General features: G+C 54.9%; 1 protein-coding gene across 3 annotated transcripts in view; it reads left to right on the top strand.

The window, feature by feature from the left end:
* HDAC4 (histone deacetylase 4) overlaps positions 1-17,019 on the top strand; it is a 319,199-nt gene that overhangs the window by 257,623 nt on the left and 44,557 nt on the right. For 2 of the 3 annotated variants that reach the window (XM_053597110.1, XM_053597109.1), the window contains exons 12-15: positions 2,358-2,581; positions 9,959-10,216; positions 13,319-13,505; positions 16,180-16,313. In XM_053597110.1, coding sequence (XP_053453085.1) covers positions 2,358-2,581; positions 9,959-10,216; positions 13,319-13,505; positions 16,180-16,313 — 803 coding nt within the window. The remainder of the gene's footprint in view (positions 1-2,357; positions 2,582-9,958; positions 10,217-13,318; positions 13,506-16,179; positions 16,314-17,019) is intronic. The other variant, XM_053597111.1, reaches the window with a different exon arrangement.

Below are 17,019 nucleotides of genomic sequence, written 5' to 3'. Positions count from 1 at the left end.
GAATCAGGGACAGTTGTCCATTTGCTGGAAACCACAAGGGACTTCGCGGGGTTTTGGCCCTGCCCAGTGGAGGAGCCCAGAGAAGGGGTTCACTGTGATCACATGACCCAAGCTCTGTCCCCACAGCCCCCACCCAGCATGAAACAGCCAGACACTGCAGGTAGCTAGGTCACCTACCCCAGAATTTTCTCCTAACGTATTAGGATTTTATGCACGGACATGTTTGACAGCATGTCCTTAAAGCTACACCGTGGGCTGCCATCAGAAGACCGGCTAATGATCAGGGCTGCTGATAGGTTTGCTCCCTGAGAGGCGGAGACTCACTTCTCAGCCCCCACATGCAGTGGCCCTGGGGCTGACCAGAGTGAGATTCCAGGTGGGCAGGGGGGCTCTGACAGCAAAGCCCCATGGCCATAGGGAGGGGGCCTGTGCCCCCAGGGAGGCCTTCACCCTGGTGTGCCACCTGCGGTCTGGGAAATTCTGGGGCCCCCAAGGAGGGAGCCCGGAGCAGAGCTGAGAAGGGGGGAGCTCTGGGCACAGGCCCCTCCTCCTGGGTGGAGCCGGAAGCTGCGTCCCTCCCTGGGGGTCAGGCCAGCACTCAGTCCCTGGCCTCGCCCTCTGCTCCTGTGTACTGAGGCTCTCCAGAAAGATACCAAGGAAGATGCAGTCCAGCTTCTCACTGTTCTCTGAGAAGCGGCCTTTCCAGGAACCCAGTTACCTTTAGATCCCTTATTTCCACCATGGAATTCCCTTATGGGGGAGTTCCCAGTGTGGCAACTCCCTTATTTCCACTATGAAATAGTCTAATCCCTGCAGTATATAGGCAGGTTCTGAGATACGTCCTTTAGGCAAAAAGTGCTTGCCTTTTTCTTTTTTGTTTTAGCTTTTTGAGTTATTCACTTTATAATTTTGTAGCCAAGCACTGGTAATAAAATAAGGTATGTGTAACGTGTCTTTCTAGAAAACTGTGGGTTGGATAAAAAGGGGTGGTGGTTTAGGGAACAGTAACTTCTTGAAAAGGTAGTGAAGAATAATTTTGCTGGGGCTAAGTCTTCTTTCTGTGTGTGCTCTATTTGCACACAGTATCGGACTAATGCACAAGTAGCCCTTGGAGGGGCAGAAATGCAGCACCCACAGGGGTCTTAGGTACAGCTGAGCCTGATGGCACACAGGCACTCCAGAAACCCCTGGCTTCAGGGTCCCTGTGGAGAGGTGTCCTGGGACATCCCCAGAGCCCTTGCAGCAGGCAGGCAGCCCAGCCCCAGGGCAGGGATAGGAGCTGCCCATGCAGGATGAGGTAGGAGAGCTAGTATGGTCACCATGTTGTCGTTTTGCCTAATCAGTCACCTTGACTGGGGACTACTGGCATCCTGAGCAGTGTTCAGGGTTTTTCCAACACAACTTACCAGGGGAACAGATAAAAGTGGAGCAGGGAAGGCCAGACATGGTGGCTCACGACTCCAGGGCACTCTACCAAGGTGACAAAGTAAGACTCAGTCTCAAAAAAAAGTGGGGCAGGGAAAAGGAATTCTGAGATCCTTTTGTCCACAGAATCATGGAAAAATTGTAGACTACCTAAACCAACAATTTGCAAAAGAAAAAAATTCAAATGGATATAAAGCATACAAAAGGAAAAATGTTACTTGCCATTTCTTGTGAATGGGTCGCATTTTAAAACAAGATTGACATACTAATTAAAGCAGGATCACTTCCTATCAAAACAGATCGTTTTAACCTAAAAATGCAGGTCAGGTGAGTATCCCCACACAGCTGCAGAGTCCGAGCCACCTCAGAAAGCAATCTGACAAGCCTCAGGGTTTTTTTTTTTTTTTTTTCTTGTAGTTTTTGGCTGGGGCCGGGTTTAAACCCACCACCTCCAGTATATGGGGCCAGCACCCTACTCCTTTGAGCCACTGGTGCCAGCCAGCCTCAGGGTTTTTAAAAGCTAATGCCATCTTTGTGCACAAAATCAGTGTTAAAGAAACATTTAAAATGATTCAAACTCTAAGTATAATTTTGTCCTCACAACTTAGCTCCTGGGACAGAGAAGAGTGTCCTGCAATGGCTGAGGGCCACTCATGTCAAGACCTCCTTACTCTTCAAAACTGGCCCAGGGGGTCCGAGTGTCCATGTCAGCCTGGGTGGCTCAGTTGATGGCTGGGTCCAGGGGCCTGCTGGCCGCGTGGTCCTGAGACCCACTGGGGTGTTGGAAGGAGGGCTGCAGGGCACAGCCTGGTGGTCTCCATCACCCACTCAGGAGCCCTTTCCCTCCTCCGCCTCCTCCCTTCTCTCCCTCCTCCCCCTCCTCCCTTCTGCTGCTTTGTCCTCCATGTTATCTTCAGACTGGTATCTTTCAGGCCTGGGAGCACTGCCTCTCCACGCACAGTCCCTGGTTGGCACGGACCGGGTGTCCCCCTCTATCCACAAGTTGCGACAGCACCGCCCACTGGGGCGCACGCAATCAGCCCCACTGCCGCAGAACGCCCAGGCCCTGCAGCACCTGGTGATCCAGCAGCAGCACCAGCAGTTCCTGGAGAAACACAAGCAGCAGTTCCAGCAGCAGCAGCTGCACATGGGCAAGGTGGGTCTGCAGCTCCGCTGTCCAGCGCTGGCCCTGCCCACCTGGAGAGGCCGGGAGGCATAAAGGAGAGCAGTGAGGACATGCATGTTCTGCCTGTGTGGTGGAGCAGGGAGGGGTGCTTTGCAGAGCTGGGGTTCAGGGCAGTTCACCTGCAGCGGGCATCCATACCCATCCACAGGTATAAGTCAAGACCACAGGAAGCGTTGGGGTCAGTGGTGGTGCATTCTGCTTAGGCGGCTCTGTCTGGGGGTTCCCTTAGTCCATCTACTAAGTACGTCTTTAATCAAACCTACAACCCAGAGCCCCCACTATACAGCAGTGCGGAGTCCCAAAGCATGTTTTCCAAGTCACGTGGTGCTTATAACATGACTGCGTATTAGGGTAATATGGTCAGAGGCGGTTGGGGCCCAGGTTAGTCCACAGAGGGCTGTGTCCCCACAGAATTTCTGGGGTCACTGGGGTCCATCTCAGGAGCAGGTAGTCTGGGGGCTGGTGCTGTGGTGCTGCCCAGTAGGGAGACAAAGGTGCTGAGTCGCTTTGTCAGATGCCGACACTATTTGAGATAAAGTGTCCTTAGTGCCAGATGAGCTGCTCTGAAACTAGTCCAGCAGTTCTTTAAAGGTTAAACGTGGGCACATGGCCCTGCAGGCCTTCGTCAGGGAGTGAACACACACTTCCATCCAGAGACTCATCCTTGCGTCCTCCCCACAGCATCACTCAGTAGCCTGAATTGGGAACAACCCACACGTCCATCTAAGGACGAAGGGTCAGACACAGGTGGCACGTCCACACTAGAGTGTCATTCAGCTAAAGAAGGAACAAAGTTCCACACAGGCTGTGAAGTGGATAAGCCTCAGAAACATGATGCTCAGGGAAGTGAGCCCGTCACCCAGAGCACGCAGCACGTGGCTCCACCCACATGGCGCGTCCAGAGCAGATAGACCCGGTGAGGCGGACAGGAAGCAGCTCAGTGGTTCCCAGGCCACCAGCAGGCACCACACTTCTTTTGAAGGAAGATAAAAATGTACCAAGATTAGACTATGGTGGTTGCACTACTCCATACGTATACTAAAAATGGCTGAATTACATAATTTAGAAGTGTGAATTTTATGATATGAGAGTTACATCTCAGTAAAGTTGTTAACAAGAATAGAAGAGGATGAGATGGTAGGAGGCAGCCTGTGTGAAATCTGGCCTGTTCGGCTGAGGGCAGAGTTGTTTCTTGGTGGTGTCTCCCTCCCTCCGAAAGCTCCAGCCCAGCTTCAGGGTCCTGCTGCTCCCTGAGGAATGGAAGCCCTCAAGGGAAGGATTGGGGAGAAGGGAATTTTCCTGTGCATCTGCGGGGGTGTGTGTGGGGAGGGAAGCCCCTACCCACACCTGCCACCTTCTCTAGGGAGTGATGCTGCATCCATCCTCCCTGACCATGGCCCCGTCACACCTTGCTCTGGCCTGGTCCACACTGCCTCTCCCAGGCTCCAGCTCAACCCAGGAGGGGCTGCTCGGCACCTCGCCATGGTCAAAGGCTCTGATTTCACTGTGTCCAGGATGGGGCAGCCAAAGTCCCTCCTCGTGTGCTGTCCACTCAGGGCTGGGGCACGTGGTACAGGACACAGGCCCTTGGGTGCCCATTCCGAGGGGCAGCTGCCCACCACACATGGCAGACTGGGGTCCACACCCACCCCGGGTCCCCACCCCACAGACCTGGGCACCAACCAGCCCCCTCACTGGGACAGGAAAATCACTTGCTGTGGGCGAGACAGGAACTGCCAAGCGTCTCCCCTACTGAGTGTGAGAAGCTCTTCCCATCTTTCTGATGCCTGCCCAAGGTTATTAATTATGTTCTGTCACTATCTGGGTAACAGGTAGGAGGTGTGAGGAAGAAAGGAAACACCTCCTCACTCTGCGGTGCTCTTGAAAGGAGCAACTGAGACGCTGGATAGTCTCACTGGGTGTGTCACATGATTGGTTTGCAGCAGTGAATGACAGTTGATTGAAACATTTGTGCAGTGTTTTCCTGGGACGCTCAGGAAGTGGAGGATCGTATCCAGTGCTGCCTGGCCCTGGCACGGCTGCTCTTCCTCCTGGAGGATGGTGTCTCCAGGGCTTATCCCCTCAGGGCATCGCCTCTGGCAGCTGTGAGGTTGCTCGCAACAGTGACCTGCTCAGCCTGCATGAGCGGGAGCAGCGGGGTGGGCTTGGTCCCTGCTCCTTCAGCCGGCATCTTAGACTGTGGCTGCCAACATGTCACTCTGAGAGAGAGAGAGAGAGAGAGCATGTGTGAGCCCTCCCACTCTCACCACTTGCCAGCAGCTGTCAAGTGTCCGGTCCATAGCCAGGAACCCTGCCCCATCTGGCTGAGGAAACCCTCTGAGGCAAATGAGCTGGGGCCGGCAGGCCCTCCTCATGCCTCCCGAGCCTTTGGTTGGCGGATGGCTGGACCCTCTCCAGCTGCACATCAGCATCTGTTGTCAGTGCCCAGGGCCAGCTTTGCTGAGTAAAAGAACTTCCTGGAGAATGCATGCCAGCAAGGGGCGAGTGGAGATTTTGAACTCGGGAAGTGGAATCACCCTTGGTGTTGGTCCGGCCGTGACCTCAGTGCGTCTGGTCTGTGGACAGTGGGAGATGTGCACCTGCCACCGGCTCGGGGGCCTCTGCTGAGGACTGTTCTTGGATGATTTTTAAAGATCATACAATACCTTGACCCCTGGAGAACTGAAGGCGTGGTCTGAGTCCCGAGGAGTTGGCTGTGTTTCCCTTGAACGTGACATTCTTAAGTTTTGAGTGTGAAAACCAAGACCCCTTTTGGGGTGGTCTAATTATAAGTGTGTCCAATAGCATTCGAGTGCAGGCAGTTTGCCAATTTGCTTTTGGTCCTAAACCCGTCTTCTTAAAAACATTGTTCCAAATAGGGAGGTGCATTTGTTCTCATTTAATTGATAAAAGGGGCTCTCTGCAGTCCAGAAGGCCCCTGGACTGCAGAGAGCTGGTTGTGTGTTGCCTGCTGCTGCCTCACTGCGGCAGCTTCTCATCACCTCCCACCACCACCTCTGCAGAGCTGAACGTGACAGTGGGAGAGCATCAGGGACAGGCTTAGTGGCCAAGGCCCAGGAAAGCTGACCACACAAGCGCCTGCATCAGTGCAGGGCATTATGGAAAGGGCTGACGCGGGCGGCCGCTGCCTCAGCAGCACCCTACCCAGCACTTCAGGGCTCCAGGAGTCCTTTGCCTCAGATGAGGTTCTCTCTCAGACACCCCAAGTGTCATGACTTCTGTGGAGGGGCCCAGAGGGTCTTCCTTTGCAGGGAGACCCTGGGAAGGTACACCTCCTGAGAGGCTGTTCTGCCTGCCCTTAGCCTGTGGGCAGGGTTGATGCCGAGCCTTGGCGGTCTCCAGCTCTTCCTCCTCTAAAGATCCTCCCAGAACAGAACATGAGTGGGGACCACAGCTTCAGGGAGTCTCCCTAAGAGAGGTGGGGGGGGGGGCACCACACCCCGGCAGACCTGGGAGAGGAGGCCACCGTACACCATCCTGGAGGCAGGAGCCCAACCATGTGCCAGAAAGTGGGTGGCAAATTAAACAGTGTCTGAGGCTCTTGAACACTCAGCCCTGGAGTCCTCCTGCCCTCACGTGTGGAAAGCTGTGGGATGCCCCTACAGAAGGTGTGCTGGTGTCAAGGGTGGCCGGTGCCTTTGCCACAGAGAAATCCACCCATGCCGCTCAGTGGTCTGAGCCCTGTCCCTGTGTCCTTAGCCTCGAGGTCTGAGCCCCCTGTTCACTGCTTCTTTCACACCTGTCTCCCTGCCCCCAGCACAGCAGTAGTCTCTATCCCCTGGAGGCCAGGCAGCCAGGCAATCCACATGTCCTTCCTGGCTGCGATGTTCCCTCCACATCCCTCCCCATCACTGCACCAGGACATTCCCCCCAGGTGCTCGGGGCCACCTTCTCAGAGAGCTTTCTCTACCTCCTCTGTCATCCCAAAGCCCTTTGTTATAGGGCCCTCCACCCTGTCAGTAAACCTCCCAGAAACCAAGTCCTGTCACCATCAGACCCCGCCAGTCTCAGGGGAGTGGCCGGAACCAAGATTGCTGGCAACCTGCGTGGGGTGCCCCCAAACGCCAAGACTTAAGAGTGCCAGGTGCAGAGGGCCCCTGGGAGGCGCCGCAGCCTCAGGCAGCCCTGGATCCTCTGCCAGCCGGGATAGCAAATCTCACCAGCTTCCCCGTCCTGCCTGTCCTCACCCAGCCAGGCCTTTGGAGACCCAGTCCACCCACAAGGCCTTGCAGGCTCCAGGTGCTTGGCAAGAAGACAGAATGAATAAATCTCAAAGTCATCAAGTGAAACAAATTTTTAAAACCATGCCCTTTTTAAAAACCAGTGTGAGAAATCTGTCAGAGCAACTGGACATGAGGCTGACGGGTTACTAATGTGAAGTAGAGCATTTTTCCAGCTCTACTGAGGCATGACTGAAAATAAAAATTGTGTGTTTATAGTGTGCAGTGTGGTAAAGTGGCAGGCGATGCTGCTTAGCGCCTGTGGCCTGTGGTCTCTCGGCCCCACCTCGGGTGTAGGTGGCCAGGACCCCCAGATCCAGTAGTATAGAGACTCTTAGGTAAGAGTGCGGCATCATGAACTGTGGTCATCAGGCTGCACGGAAGTCCCCAGGGCTTGTTCATCTTATAAAGACACGTTTCCACCCTGTGACTGATGTCTTCGTGCCTCCCGGCTGGCTCCTCTGACAACCCCTTGCTCCGCTCTTCCCTGAGTTTGGCTTTTTGAAACAGTTTCTCGCCTGCTGCTCCACCCTGCCGAACCCGCCCTCTGCTGGCAGCACCTGGGTTCTGCGCCCCTCTGTGTGCCCTGGGGAAGCCTCTCCTGATGACGAGTCGCCATCAGATTTGAGATGTGTCCTGTGTGTTCATGGCTTGGCTTTTACAGTTATGCTTTAAACTGTGTCTTACAAACAAATTTAAGGAGTAATCACATAGAATAAACCCCTACCCAGCCTAAAATCTCTAGTGTTTCCTTACAGCAAGGCAAGTTGGGCTCCAGAGGGTAAAGACTGACTGTGTGGCGTGTGTTTGCCCCTTAGCCCTCCCCGTGTGGGGAACTCTGGTGTTATGTGGTGCCATTGACCCCTGGGAGCAAGCTGATGAAACACTCAGGATGACATCAGAGTGTCCCTGCATCATCTGTATCCCATGGTTTAGCCTCCCTGAATTCTGGGGATGAGGGTGAGGAAGCAGGTGATGCCATAAGGCCTTTTTCAAAGACGTGCTCAATGGTTTAAAGATGCTGGACTCCCTGGAATCCTGTTTCCTTCTAGAAGCAGAATCAGAACACAGTGGGGAGACTCATTTTCTGTAGCCTGTGGTCCTCTGAGGAGGCCCATGGGGACACAGCACTTGGCCTTGGCCCCAGTCACAGCCTCAACCACATCTGCCCCTTCAGCTCCTTTGCTGCTGTCAACAGACAAGTCACAGGTCTGGGGAGGCCTGTAGACTGGCTTGGTGGCTTTGTTAGGGTTCTGGCAGTTTGCAAAGAGGAAAGCAGTTCAGTTCACCTTGTGTCCTGAGAAGGCCCCACGTGTGCCCTTCCTGGTCTAACTCTTGGCCTGGTCTCAGGCGATCGTGGCCGGGAGCCCACGCCTCCTCCTCCTCCTCCTCCTCCTCCTCCTCTAATCTCTCCTCCAGCTCACCATGTGCCAGCCTCTCCTTCTTGTCCCCTTGGTTCTGCTCACACCCATCCCTTTCTGCTTCCCAGGCACGAGGGGGCAGCTTCATCATCCACAACTGAAGAGAACTATCTGGAGCACCTCCTTTTCCTTCTTCATATTCTGTCTGTCCCCAATCTAGGATGCTTCCTCCTTGGTATCATGTGGACCTGTCCCTTCTCCCACGTCACAGCCAGGTGCTAAGCAGGCCCTCACTCTCTCTTATGTGGCTGGTGGGCAGCCACAGGCAGGAATGTGTACCACCTGTGTCCTGCCTCACTACGTCTCCAGCATGCTGTGCCCTCTGTGCCTCAGCCCTGCCAGCTCCTTGCAGCTCCCAGAGCTGCCCACCGTGGCCTACTACCTGAGGCCACCTCCATTTACCCAGCCACGTGGCAGGTATTTGATTTGCAGTTCCTGTGTGCCGTCTGGATAAGTCAGAAACAGTACCCACCCTCATGTGAATTGCAGACTGCTGGGAAAGTGGATAAATACATGGGCAACTGCAAAACTGTAGGAAATACCATGCTGGGGACAGGATGGGAGATACAGGGGGCTGAGGAAGGGTCACCTCACCCCATCTGCAAGGTCAGAGAAGCTGTCCGGAGGGAGCAGCGAGTAGTAGTGGCCGAAGAAAGGGGGGGAGGTGCAGGCCAGGTAAGAGCCATTGTGTGGCCCGGCATGGGGAGGCTGCAGGTGAGCAGGGCCCAGTGGCCTCGGAACTGTCAGCAAAGGAACACGTGGACGAGCCTTATGGGGCTTTCAGACTGGGAAAGAGAAGGCAGGTTGGCCCTTCTGGAAGCTCGCCTGCACCACCACGTGGGGAAAGGGCTAGAGAGGATTCCTCCTAGAGGCCACAGCTACAGTCCAGGCACCAAGGCAGGCAGGCCCCTGGAGGGTGAGGCTCAAGAAAGGCCCTTTATGTGAGCCGTGCTTGGGCAGCACTTGGCTGGATGGAAGCGGGAGGCACAGGGTGTGACTTTGCAGTCAGCTGGGGAGATTTTTCATTTGTCCCGGGAGGTGGAGATAGGAGGGAGAGGCTTGGTGCCCAGGGCACTCGGGCTGAGTGTCCAGCATACTGTGGGCTCTGGAAGTGAGGAGCAGGTCAGGCCCCACATGGGGAGGGTGGCAGTACTTAGACTCTACCCAGGGATGGGAACGAGCCCAGGAGCAGGCCGAGGATCAGCTGAGACTGAGGAGTGAGCAGGCAGGGAGGTGGGCAGAGGGTGTGGAGAGCACTTGCCACCTGCTCCGTGCTGAGGTTACAGGTTCCCATCCCTGGGAATTGGCAGCTGTGGCTGTGGGGTCAGAATCAGCCCTATCCTCCTTCATACGCTGACCTCAGCAGACTAAGCCGACACGGCAACACTTGCTTTGAGTTCCTCTGGTGCTGCAAGAGTGTGTAGTACACTCCAAATACCAGTGTGTCCTCCCCGGGCCAGGCTGGGTCACCCTGCCCTGGGTGTGGACCGGCCGGGTGTTGTTTTCTCAGTGCCACAGACAGTGCCCAGGGCCCCTGCTGTGTGGGGAAAGAAGGCATCTGCCAGCTCTGGTTCTAGGTGGTGACATCCCCTCCGCGTCCTTCATGTTTTGCTCCTTTGTGTGGGGTTCGTGATGAGCCCGGTGGCCCTGCTGCACACTGAACATCATATCACTCTGGGTTGCAGATAATCCCCAAACCAAGCGAGCCAGCCCGGCAGCCTGAGAGCCACCCCGAGGAGACGGAGGAGGAGCTTCGTGAGCACCAAGCCTTGCTGGACGAGCCGTACCTAGACCGGCTCGCAGGGCAGAAGGAGGTGCACACACTGGCTGGCGTGCAAGTGAAGCAGGAGCCCCTCGAGAGCGACGAGGAGGAGGCAGGTGCCCCACGGGAGGGGGAGCCTGGCCCTCGCCAGCCCACGGAACAGGAGCTGCTGTTTAGACAGGTGACCGCAGGCGGGGAGTGCCAAGAGCCAAGCGGCCACGGGCTGTCCCTGAGTCCAGTGTCCTCTGGCATGACCACAGAACACTGAAGGGCTCCCTTCCACTGCTCCATCTGGGGCCTTGCCCATATTGTCATGGCCCGTGAAGGGGCAGGTGTGGCTTGTGCTACATGAGCCATTTCTGTGGTAGCAGGCGTGCCCCACTGTGGATGTTAAGGCCCGCTCTTCCTGGGGTGGACCCTTTCAGGTATGCAGGTCACACACTAACACAGGGGTCCTCAAACTACGGCCTGCAGGCCACATGCGGCGGTGTGAATTGTATTTGTTCCCGTTTTGTTTTTTACTTCAAAATAAGATATATACAGTGTGCATAGGAATTTGTTCATAGGGGTTTTTTTGTTTTTTTTTAAACTATAGTCCGGCCCTCCAACGGTCTGAGGGACAGTGAATTGGCCCCCTGTTTAAAAAGTTTGAGGACATCTGCACTAACACAACCTCTCAATGGTAGGGGGACTTGACATGCTCACTAAAGGTGAGGAAAGGGGGATTAATTTATTAGTTGATCAAAAAGGTAGGCAGGGTTTGATCAGAAGCCAGAACTTTCGGAGGCCAGGGAATGGCTGGCAACTATCTTTGCAGAAGCACAAGAGGACTGATTTGGGTACTCAGAGCTCTTAAGGCTCCAGGGCACTGACGCACGGTAACCAAACTTATGAAGTCCAATGAATGATTTGTTAGTTTCCAGTTAAAAGTAAAGCTACCAAGTAAACAAATATTTAGGACAGTTGGGCAGCAAGTTGGAAGACAGTGCCATAAGGGAGGTTGCTTTTTCCTGATAAGCAGGAAAAGAGCAGGGGAGTCAGAGCAGTGGAGTTCGATTATATCCACAAACAGGGCAGCTGGATGGCTGGACATGGCGTCTGTCTCAGGTGCAGGGACTCTGGCTGTGCCCTCCCTTCTCCCTGCACCCCTGCTGACCATCCTCCAACTTCCTTCCAGCTTCCTATTGCCAGCGCTGTGGCTCCATCTCCCCAGCAGCACCTTTCAGCCAGGGACAGATGACTCTGAAATAGTCTGCTTCATTCTTTTTTCTTTCTTTCTTTTTTTTTAAGAAAACAGTTTTACTTTGTCACCCAGGTTGGAGTACAGAGGTACAGTCATAGCTCACTGTAGCCTTCACTCCTGGGCTCAACCAGTCCTCCCACCTCAACCTCACAGTGTTTGGAATGTAGGCCTGAGCCCTCACACCCCATCTAGACTGCTTTACTGTTACCTAAAGTCCTAAAGAGGGACATGAAGCTCTGCCCCCCAGGAGCTCCTGGACCCAGCTCTGCAGCACACAGGGGGCAGCTCTCAGATGTCTCTAGAGCAGAGGTTCTCAACCTGTGAGTCACAACCCACAGAAACTGTATTAAAGGGTCGCGGCATTAGGAAGGTTGAGAACAACTGCTCTAGAGAATGATTATCAGAGTAAGATGGGCGTGCTGACGCTGTCCCTGTCCCCAGCAGCTGATTTCATGATGCTTTTTCTAATTCTCATTCAGAGGGTGGCCTGTGTCTACTCTCTGGGGTCACTTCACCTGTACCCCAGGCTCTAGACTGTACCTTGAAGGTGCAGTCTCAGGGAAGATGGTGAAGGGAGCTGCTGGCCCTGTGCTGTAGGCACGTGGATGCTCCATAGGGGCCCGAGACAGGGCTCTTTCCTGTCTCTTAGACGATATTTTTTTTTTTTTTTTAAGAGACGGTCTGATTTTGTCACCCTCGGTGTAGGCATCACAGCTCACAGCAACCTCCAGCTCTTGGGCTTAGGCAATTCTCTTGCCTCAGCCTCCAGAGTAGCTGGACTACAGGCGCCTGACACAACGCCCGGCTATTTTTTGTTGGCCGGGGAAGCTATTTAAGTCAGTGGTTCTCAACCTTCCTAATGCCACGGCCCTTTAGTACAGTTCCTGTGGGTCATTTCTAATCAGCTGGGTCAGTGCAGCCGGGCAGGGCTGCTTCCAGCTCCTCCCGTCCCCCACTGTCTCCCCTCGTGCTGCTTTCTGCCTCTGCCTCCTAAAGGCAAGAGCATCAGAGCCTGATGGAAAAGCTCTCCCTTCCCCTCCCCTTGGAGGCTTAAGACTGGGCCCTCCTTCTCGTCTGGGAACTGGGATTTGTGGGCCAGTTCTTCAAAACCACAAGACTTATTCATTAAAACTAAGACAGGACCTGAGGCGGAGTCCAGACGAGGGCACTCCTACTGCTTTCTATGGCTCTGCCTGAGGCACGGGACACTGCTGTCCCCCCTGGCTGGCTCTGGAGGTCCTGGAGGAAGCTTGTGGTGGCATCAGGGGAGTAGCTTCTCGGGCATGGCCACCCTGAGTCCACTCTACCATCCTGTGGATGGGCAGCTGGGCCTGGGTCTCACGGGATGTCCTAGGTCCCTGCTGGGTTGGGTGACTCTCCATCAGCACACCGGCCAAGCCCCAGCTGCCCAAAGAGGTGCATCTGTCCACACCCTCCCACCAGGCCTGCCCCTCCCAGCTGTATTCTGAGCTGGATACTGACTAGAATGTTTTTTCTTTTGGCCAAAATAAGGGTGTGTGGGATGGTGACACCAGGCAAGGACGTGGCCACAGTGAAGTAAAGGTGGCACTTCTGTCTCTGTGATTTTGCTTCATCTCCCCAGGTTGACAAAGTCCTGGTCAAAGCTGAGACTAGCCAGGCCCGGCAGGGCCGTGGTCTGTGCTGACGCGCCCTGGATCTGTGGTGCAACAGAGGGGCCGTTCTGTCCCCAGGGCCCCCCAGGTAGAACTAGTGAGGGCAGGTCCCTGTACCACTGTGTTCACAGTGGCGCACATCACAGTGGTAATGAAGTCCCTTGTAGAAGTCCTGTTGGCCCTATCTTCCTTTGAGAAAGTCCAGTCCTTGAGGGCAGGTCCTGTGCTGGCCTCGTTCTGGGCTCCAGCCCCAGGCAGGTGTCAAGGCACTACTTTGTCACAGCCACATCGTGGTGTTTATGTGGCCTGTGTGGCCTGTGAGCAGATGAATGAGCAAGTGAATTGCAAGGTGCTGCAGCTGTGCGGCAGAATGGGTCCTGGCCACACACCAGTGCTCTCTCCACAGCAAGCCCTCCTGCTGGAGCAGCAGCGGATCCGCCAGCTCAGGAGCTACCAGGCGTCCATGGAGGCTGCCGGCGTCCCTGTGTCCTTTGGTGGCCACAGGCCTCTGTCCCGGGCGCAGTCCTCGCCAGCGTCTGCCACCTTCCCAGTGTCTGTGCAGGAGCCTCCCACCAAGCCAAGGTTCACGACAGGTAACAGACTAGCCTCCCCACAGGGCTGTCCTGGCTGGTGGAATAGGAGACTCATCCCCAGGGCCCCTACCCACTCTGTACCCCAGCTTCTATTATTTTGGGGTGCTCCAAAGTCCCCTTTTCTTTCCCAGAGAACTGTGGTCTCCTCCAGAGACCAGTCCCCAGCCTTGCGGGCTTCCCAGCCTGACTCCCAGCAGCAACAACTCACTCTTCCATGCACTTCCTTCCTGCCTTGGGCCTACGTCAATGGCATTGACTTTGAGGTGTCAAGGACTTACTGGTATAATTTGAGGACTGTCCACTTGTCAGTTGTGCAAGAACAGGGCATGACTGTTCCTGCTTGCTTCCCCCGCTGATCCTCCATCTGTGTTTGGCCAGGAGCAGTCTGTAGACAGGGATGCTGCTTTGTCTTGAGAGGTGCTTCACCCGGAGTCAGGAGAGCATGGTGGGCGGAGCCTCCCGTGTGGCCCACGTGCAAGCAGGGCGGTCTGGGTAGGAGGGCAGCCCCGGCCTCTGGGGCAAGCAGGGAAGCCAACAATCATCCCATTGTTTTGATTTAATATTTAATAACATTTTAATATAATAAGAAGAAAGTTGTGTAAATACAGAATAATTTCATTTTTCAAAAAATTCTCATAAAATGTCTTATTTTTCTGCACATTTTCTGCACTGTGTAAAGTCTCCCTTTTCAGGTCTTGGAAGCATGCCATTTGTATTCAGAGAAAAATTTCAGCAGCAGTTACCCAGAAATTAAAACATTACTTTATAGAAAGAAAACTGCAGAGTTTTCTTTCCCTTGTGGTGACCCTCTCCAAAAGTCCTTGACCACTGACTGAAATAAACATATTCCTAAAAGGACATGCTCAAACCAGTGCGCCATAGGAGCTCACAGAGGAAACTCCACAGACCTAGCCACTGTGGCCAGCCAAGAGGGACTTCAGGGCAGCCCACCTGTCGGTGCCCTTTCTTAGCTCGCCCTTGTTCCTCTTTTTCAGTTTATAAAACAGCACACACTCACTGCAAAGAAGCAGAATGCCACTTCCCCAGCCCCCTTTGCAGTGTCGCCCTCATTTGTGCTTTGACTTAAATCTCTCAGACCTGTTTTTGTGCAGAGCCAAACACACAGACACATGTGTCTTAGAGACAGGACACTCCTATGCCTTTGTGTCTGTCCAAACTGCTCCTCTGGGCATTGTCCCATGTCTGTCACAGTGATGGAGACCCTTCTCAGAGCCCCTGGCATCCCGGTGGGCCCTGCTGCCTGCTGTGTGGACCTGTACACCTCTCGGACTCTGTGCCCTGGTCTCTCCATCTATGAAAGGGCGTCTGCCTCTTCACAGGTTCCAGCCATGTGACCTCATCCTGGTGACCCTGTTCAGTGGGCTGTCCAGTGCACATATTGATGGCATCTGAACTGTTTACACACACACACACACACACACGCACACCCAGTGGTCAGTGTGTGTCAGTCCATAGATGTGTGTGTGGTGGCCAGGACGGAGTCCCGCGCGCACTTGCCTGCCTTTACACTATGGTGTACTGATTGTGAGTTTCTGTGTTTGTTCACTCCCGTGAGCCTGCACCTGCCTTGCTGCTTTTTCCCAGAAATCCCTTCCCCAGCCCTGTCTGGCTAGTGGGTCCAGAGCCTCTCAGGTGCAGGGGACTGACTCCTGTTTGCCTGACGTACTGAACCAAAAAATACTCCCCAGCTGGGCCCTGTAGAAACAGGGTCCCTGTGACTTGCAGTTCGCCTTGGCTTGTCGATGCTGCCTCTGTGCCCAGTGACAGGAGCACAAATGTGGAGAGTTGCTGTCTACTGTCACTTGCATACAAGTGCTGGAGTGGGTCCCTCGGATGCTTTACATGGCTCACCTGCCCTCCCCAGCCTGGGCAAGCATGTGTTGGCCAACAGATGCCCCTCATCAGTCACCTGCCTGGCTCTTCCTTGTCACAATCCTGGAGTCGCATGTATGTCAGGCAAGGACAGTAGGCAGCCCTCCTGTCCAACGTCCCTAGGGGCTGACCTCTCCTTCCCAGGAGGGGGCCTGACAGGCAAAGGGACCATGGACCAGGTGTGCCCTGGAGGGGCCGCCTGCCCTCCCTCCCATCTCCTGGCCATGACGGGGGCACCCAGCACTGCAGCGAGAGTCAACTGACTCTCATTCGTCCTGACGCTGGCTGGGCTTCCCCCCGGAGGTGCCCTCCCACTGCTGCTGCTCCCTGAGAGCTGGCATTGCTGTGTGGGTTCGTGTTATGTGTTGTATTCCAGCTACTCTAGAGGTTTCTTGGGCAGGACCCAAGTCTTGTATTTTTTTTTTTTTAATTTCAAATACCTTGGACAGTTCTCAGTCTGTCAGAAAATTGGAGACAGCTGTTGGTCCATAACCCAACAGATTTTAGGGGGCCAGAATCTCTGACTCCCGGAATTCAGCACAGCCATCAACACTGATCCCACACAAGGCCCAGCCCTGTGTGGTTTGGCCAGGGGCTGCCAGGCGGTGCTGTGGGCATGAGTGGCAGACGAGCTCACTGCACCTTTCTGAGGACTCAGCCTCACCTCCATCCCATTCTAGGGAAGTGAGGGTTCTGCTGCTGATAGGGCCACCCTGCTGGTGGGTGGCAAGTAAGTGCCAGGCAGCCCTCCTGACCTCAGCTGTGTCTGCCCTTCACCCAGGCCTTGTGTACGACACTCTGATGCTGAAGCATCAGTGTACCTGTGGGAACACCAATAGCCACCCGGAGCATGCTGGGAGAATCCAGAGCATCTGGTCCCGCCTGCAGGAGACCGGCCTCCGTGGCAAATGTGAGGTAATACCGGCAGGGGGCAGGAGCCACCTGTGGCTTCAGACATCACCGAAGGTGGCTGGATTCTAGGTGTCAATTGTCATCTCTTGCTTGGCCTGCAGGACCCCAGGAAGTGGGGTTTCTGTGCTGTACTAATATGCAGGGGAGGGGCTGTGAGCATATCCCACCATCAGGATCCTCCCTGCAGGAGGCGACGCCCTGGCCTGTGCCCCTTTCTGATAGATGGCTGCACCTCTGACCAGCATGTTCTTGTGTCCACCGCTGTCCCTGTTTGCCTTCCCGTCACTTTTCTGAAGATGGGATTCCTGCCATCTTGCCCCAGACTTGCTGTCCAAAGGCCACAGGGAAAATAAGACCATGTCTCAGATCAGGCCTGGTGGCTTTTCCTTGAAGTAATGTTCTCTGAGAGAACGTCTTAAAAAGCTTCTCTGAGGGTATCAGGATTGCCGTGGGCCTCTGAGTCACTCCCCAGGGTGATCAAAATGCCTGTGACCTGTGGGCAATGCACAGAGTGGCGGTGCAGACACTCGGGGGGTCCCGTACGCAGCGCCCCACCCCAGGCTGCTCTGCTGAGTCACGTGAGAAAGTTTCACCCTCAGCCTCTCTGTCTGGTCCTCAGTTTCCCTGGCCACCTGGGGATGATAAAGGAACCTCGTGTTCTCAGGCAGGGAGGGCCGAGCCTCACCCTGACCGAGACCGAGACTCGCTC

Source organism: Nycticebus coucang, chromosome 7, assembly GCF_027406575.1.
Source record: "Nycticebus coucang isolate mNycCou1 chromosome 7, mNycCou1.pri, whole genome shotgun sequence".
Classification (NCBI taxonomy): domain Eukaryota; kingdom Metazoa; phylum Chordata; class Mammalia; order Primates; family Lorisidae; genus Nycticebus; species Nycticebus coucang.
This window is presented reverse-complemented; position numbering and strand designations above follow the sequence as displayed.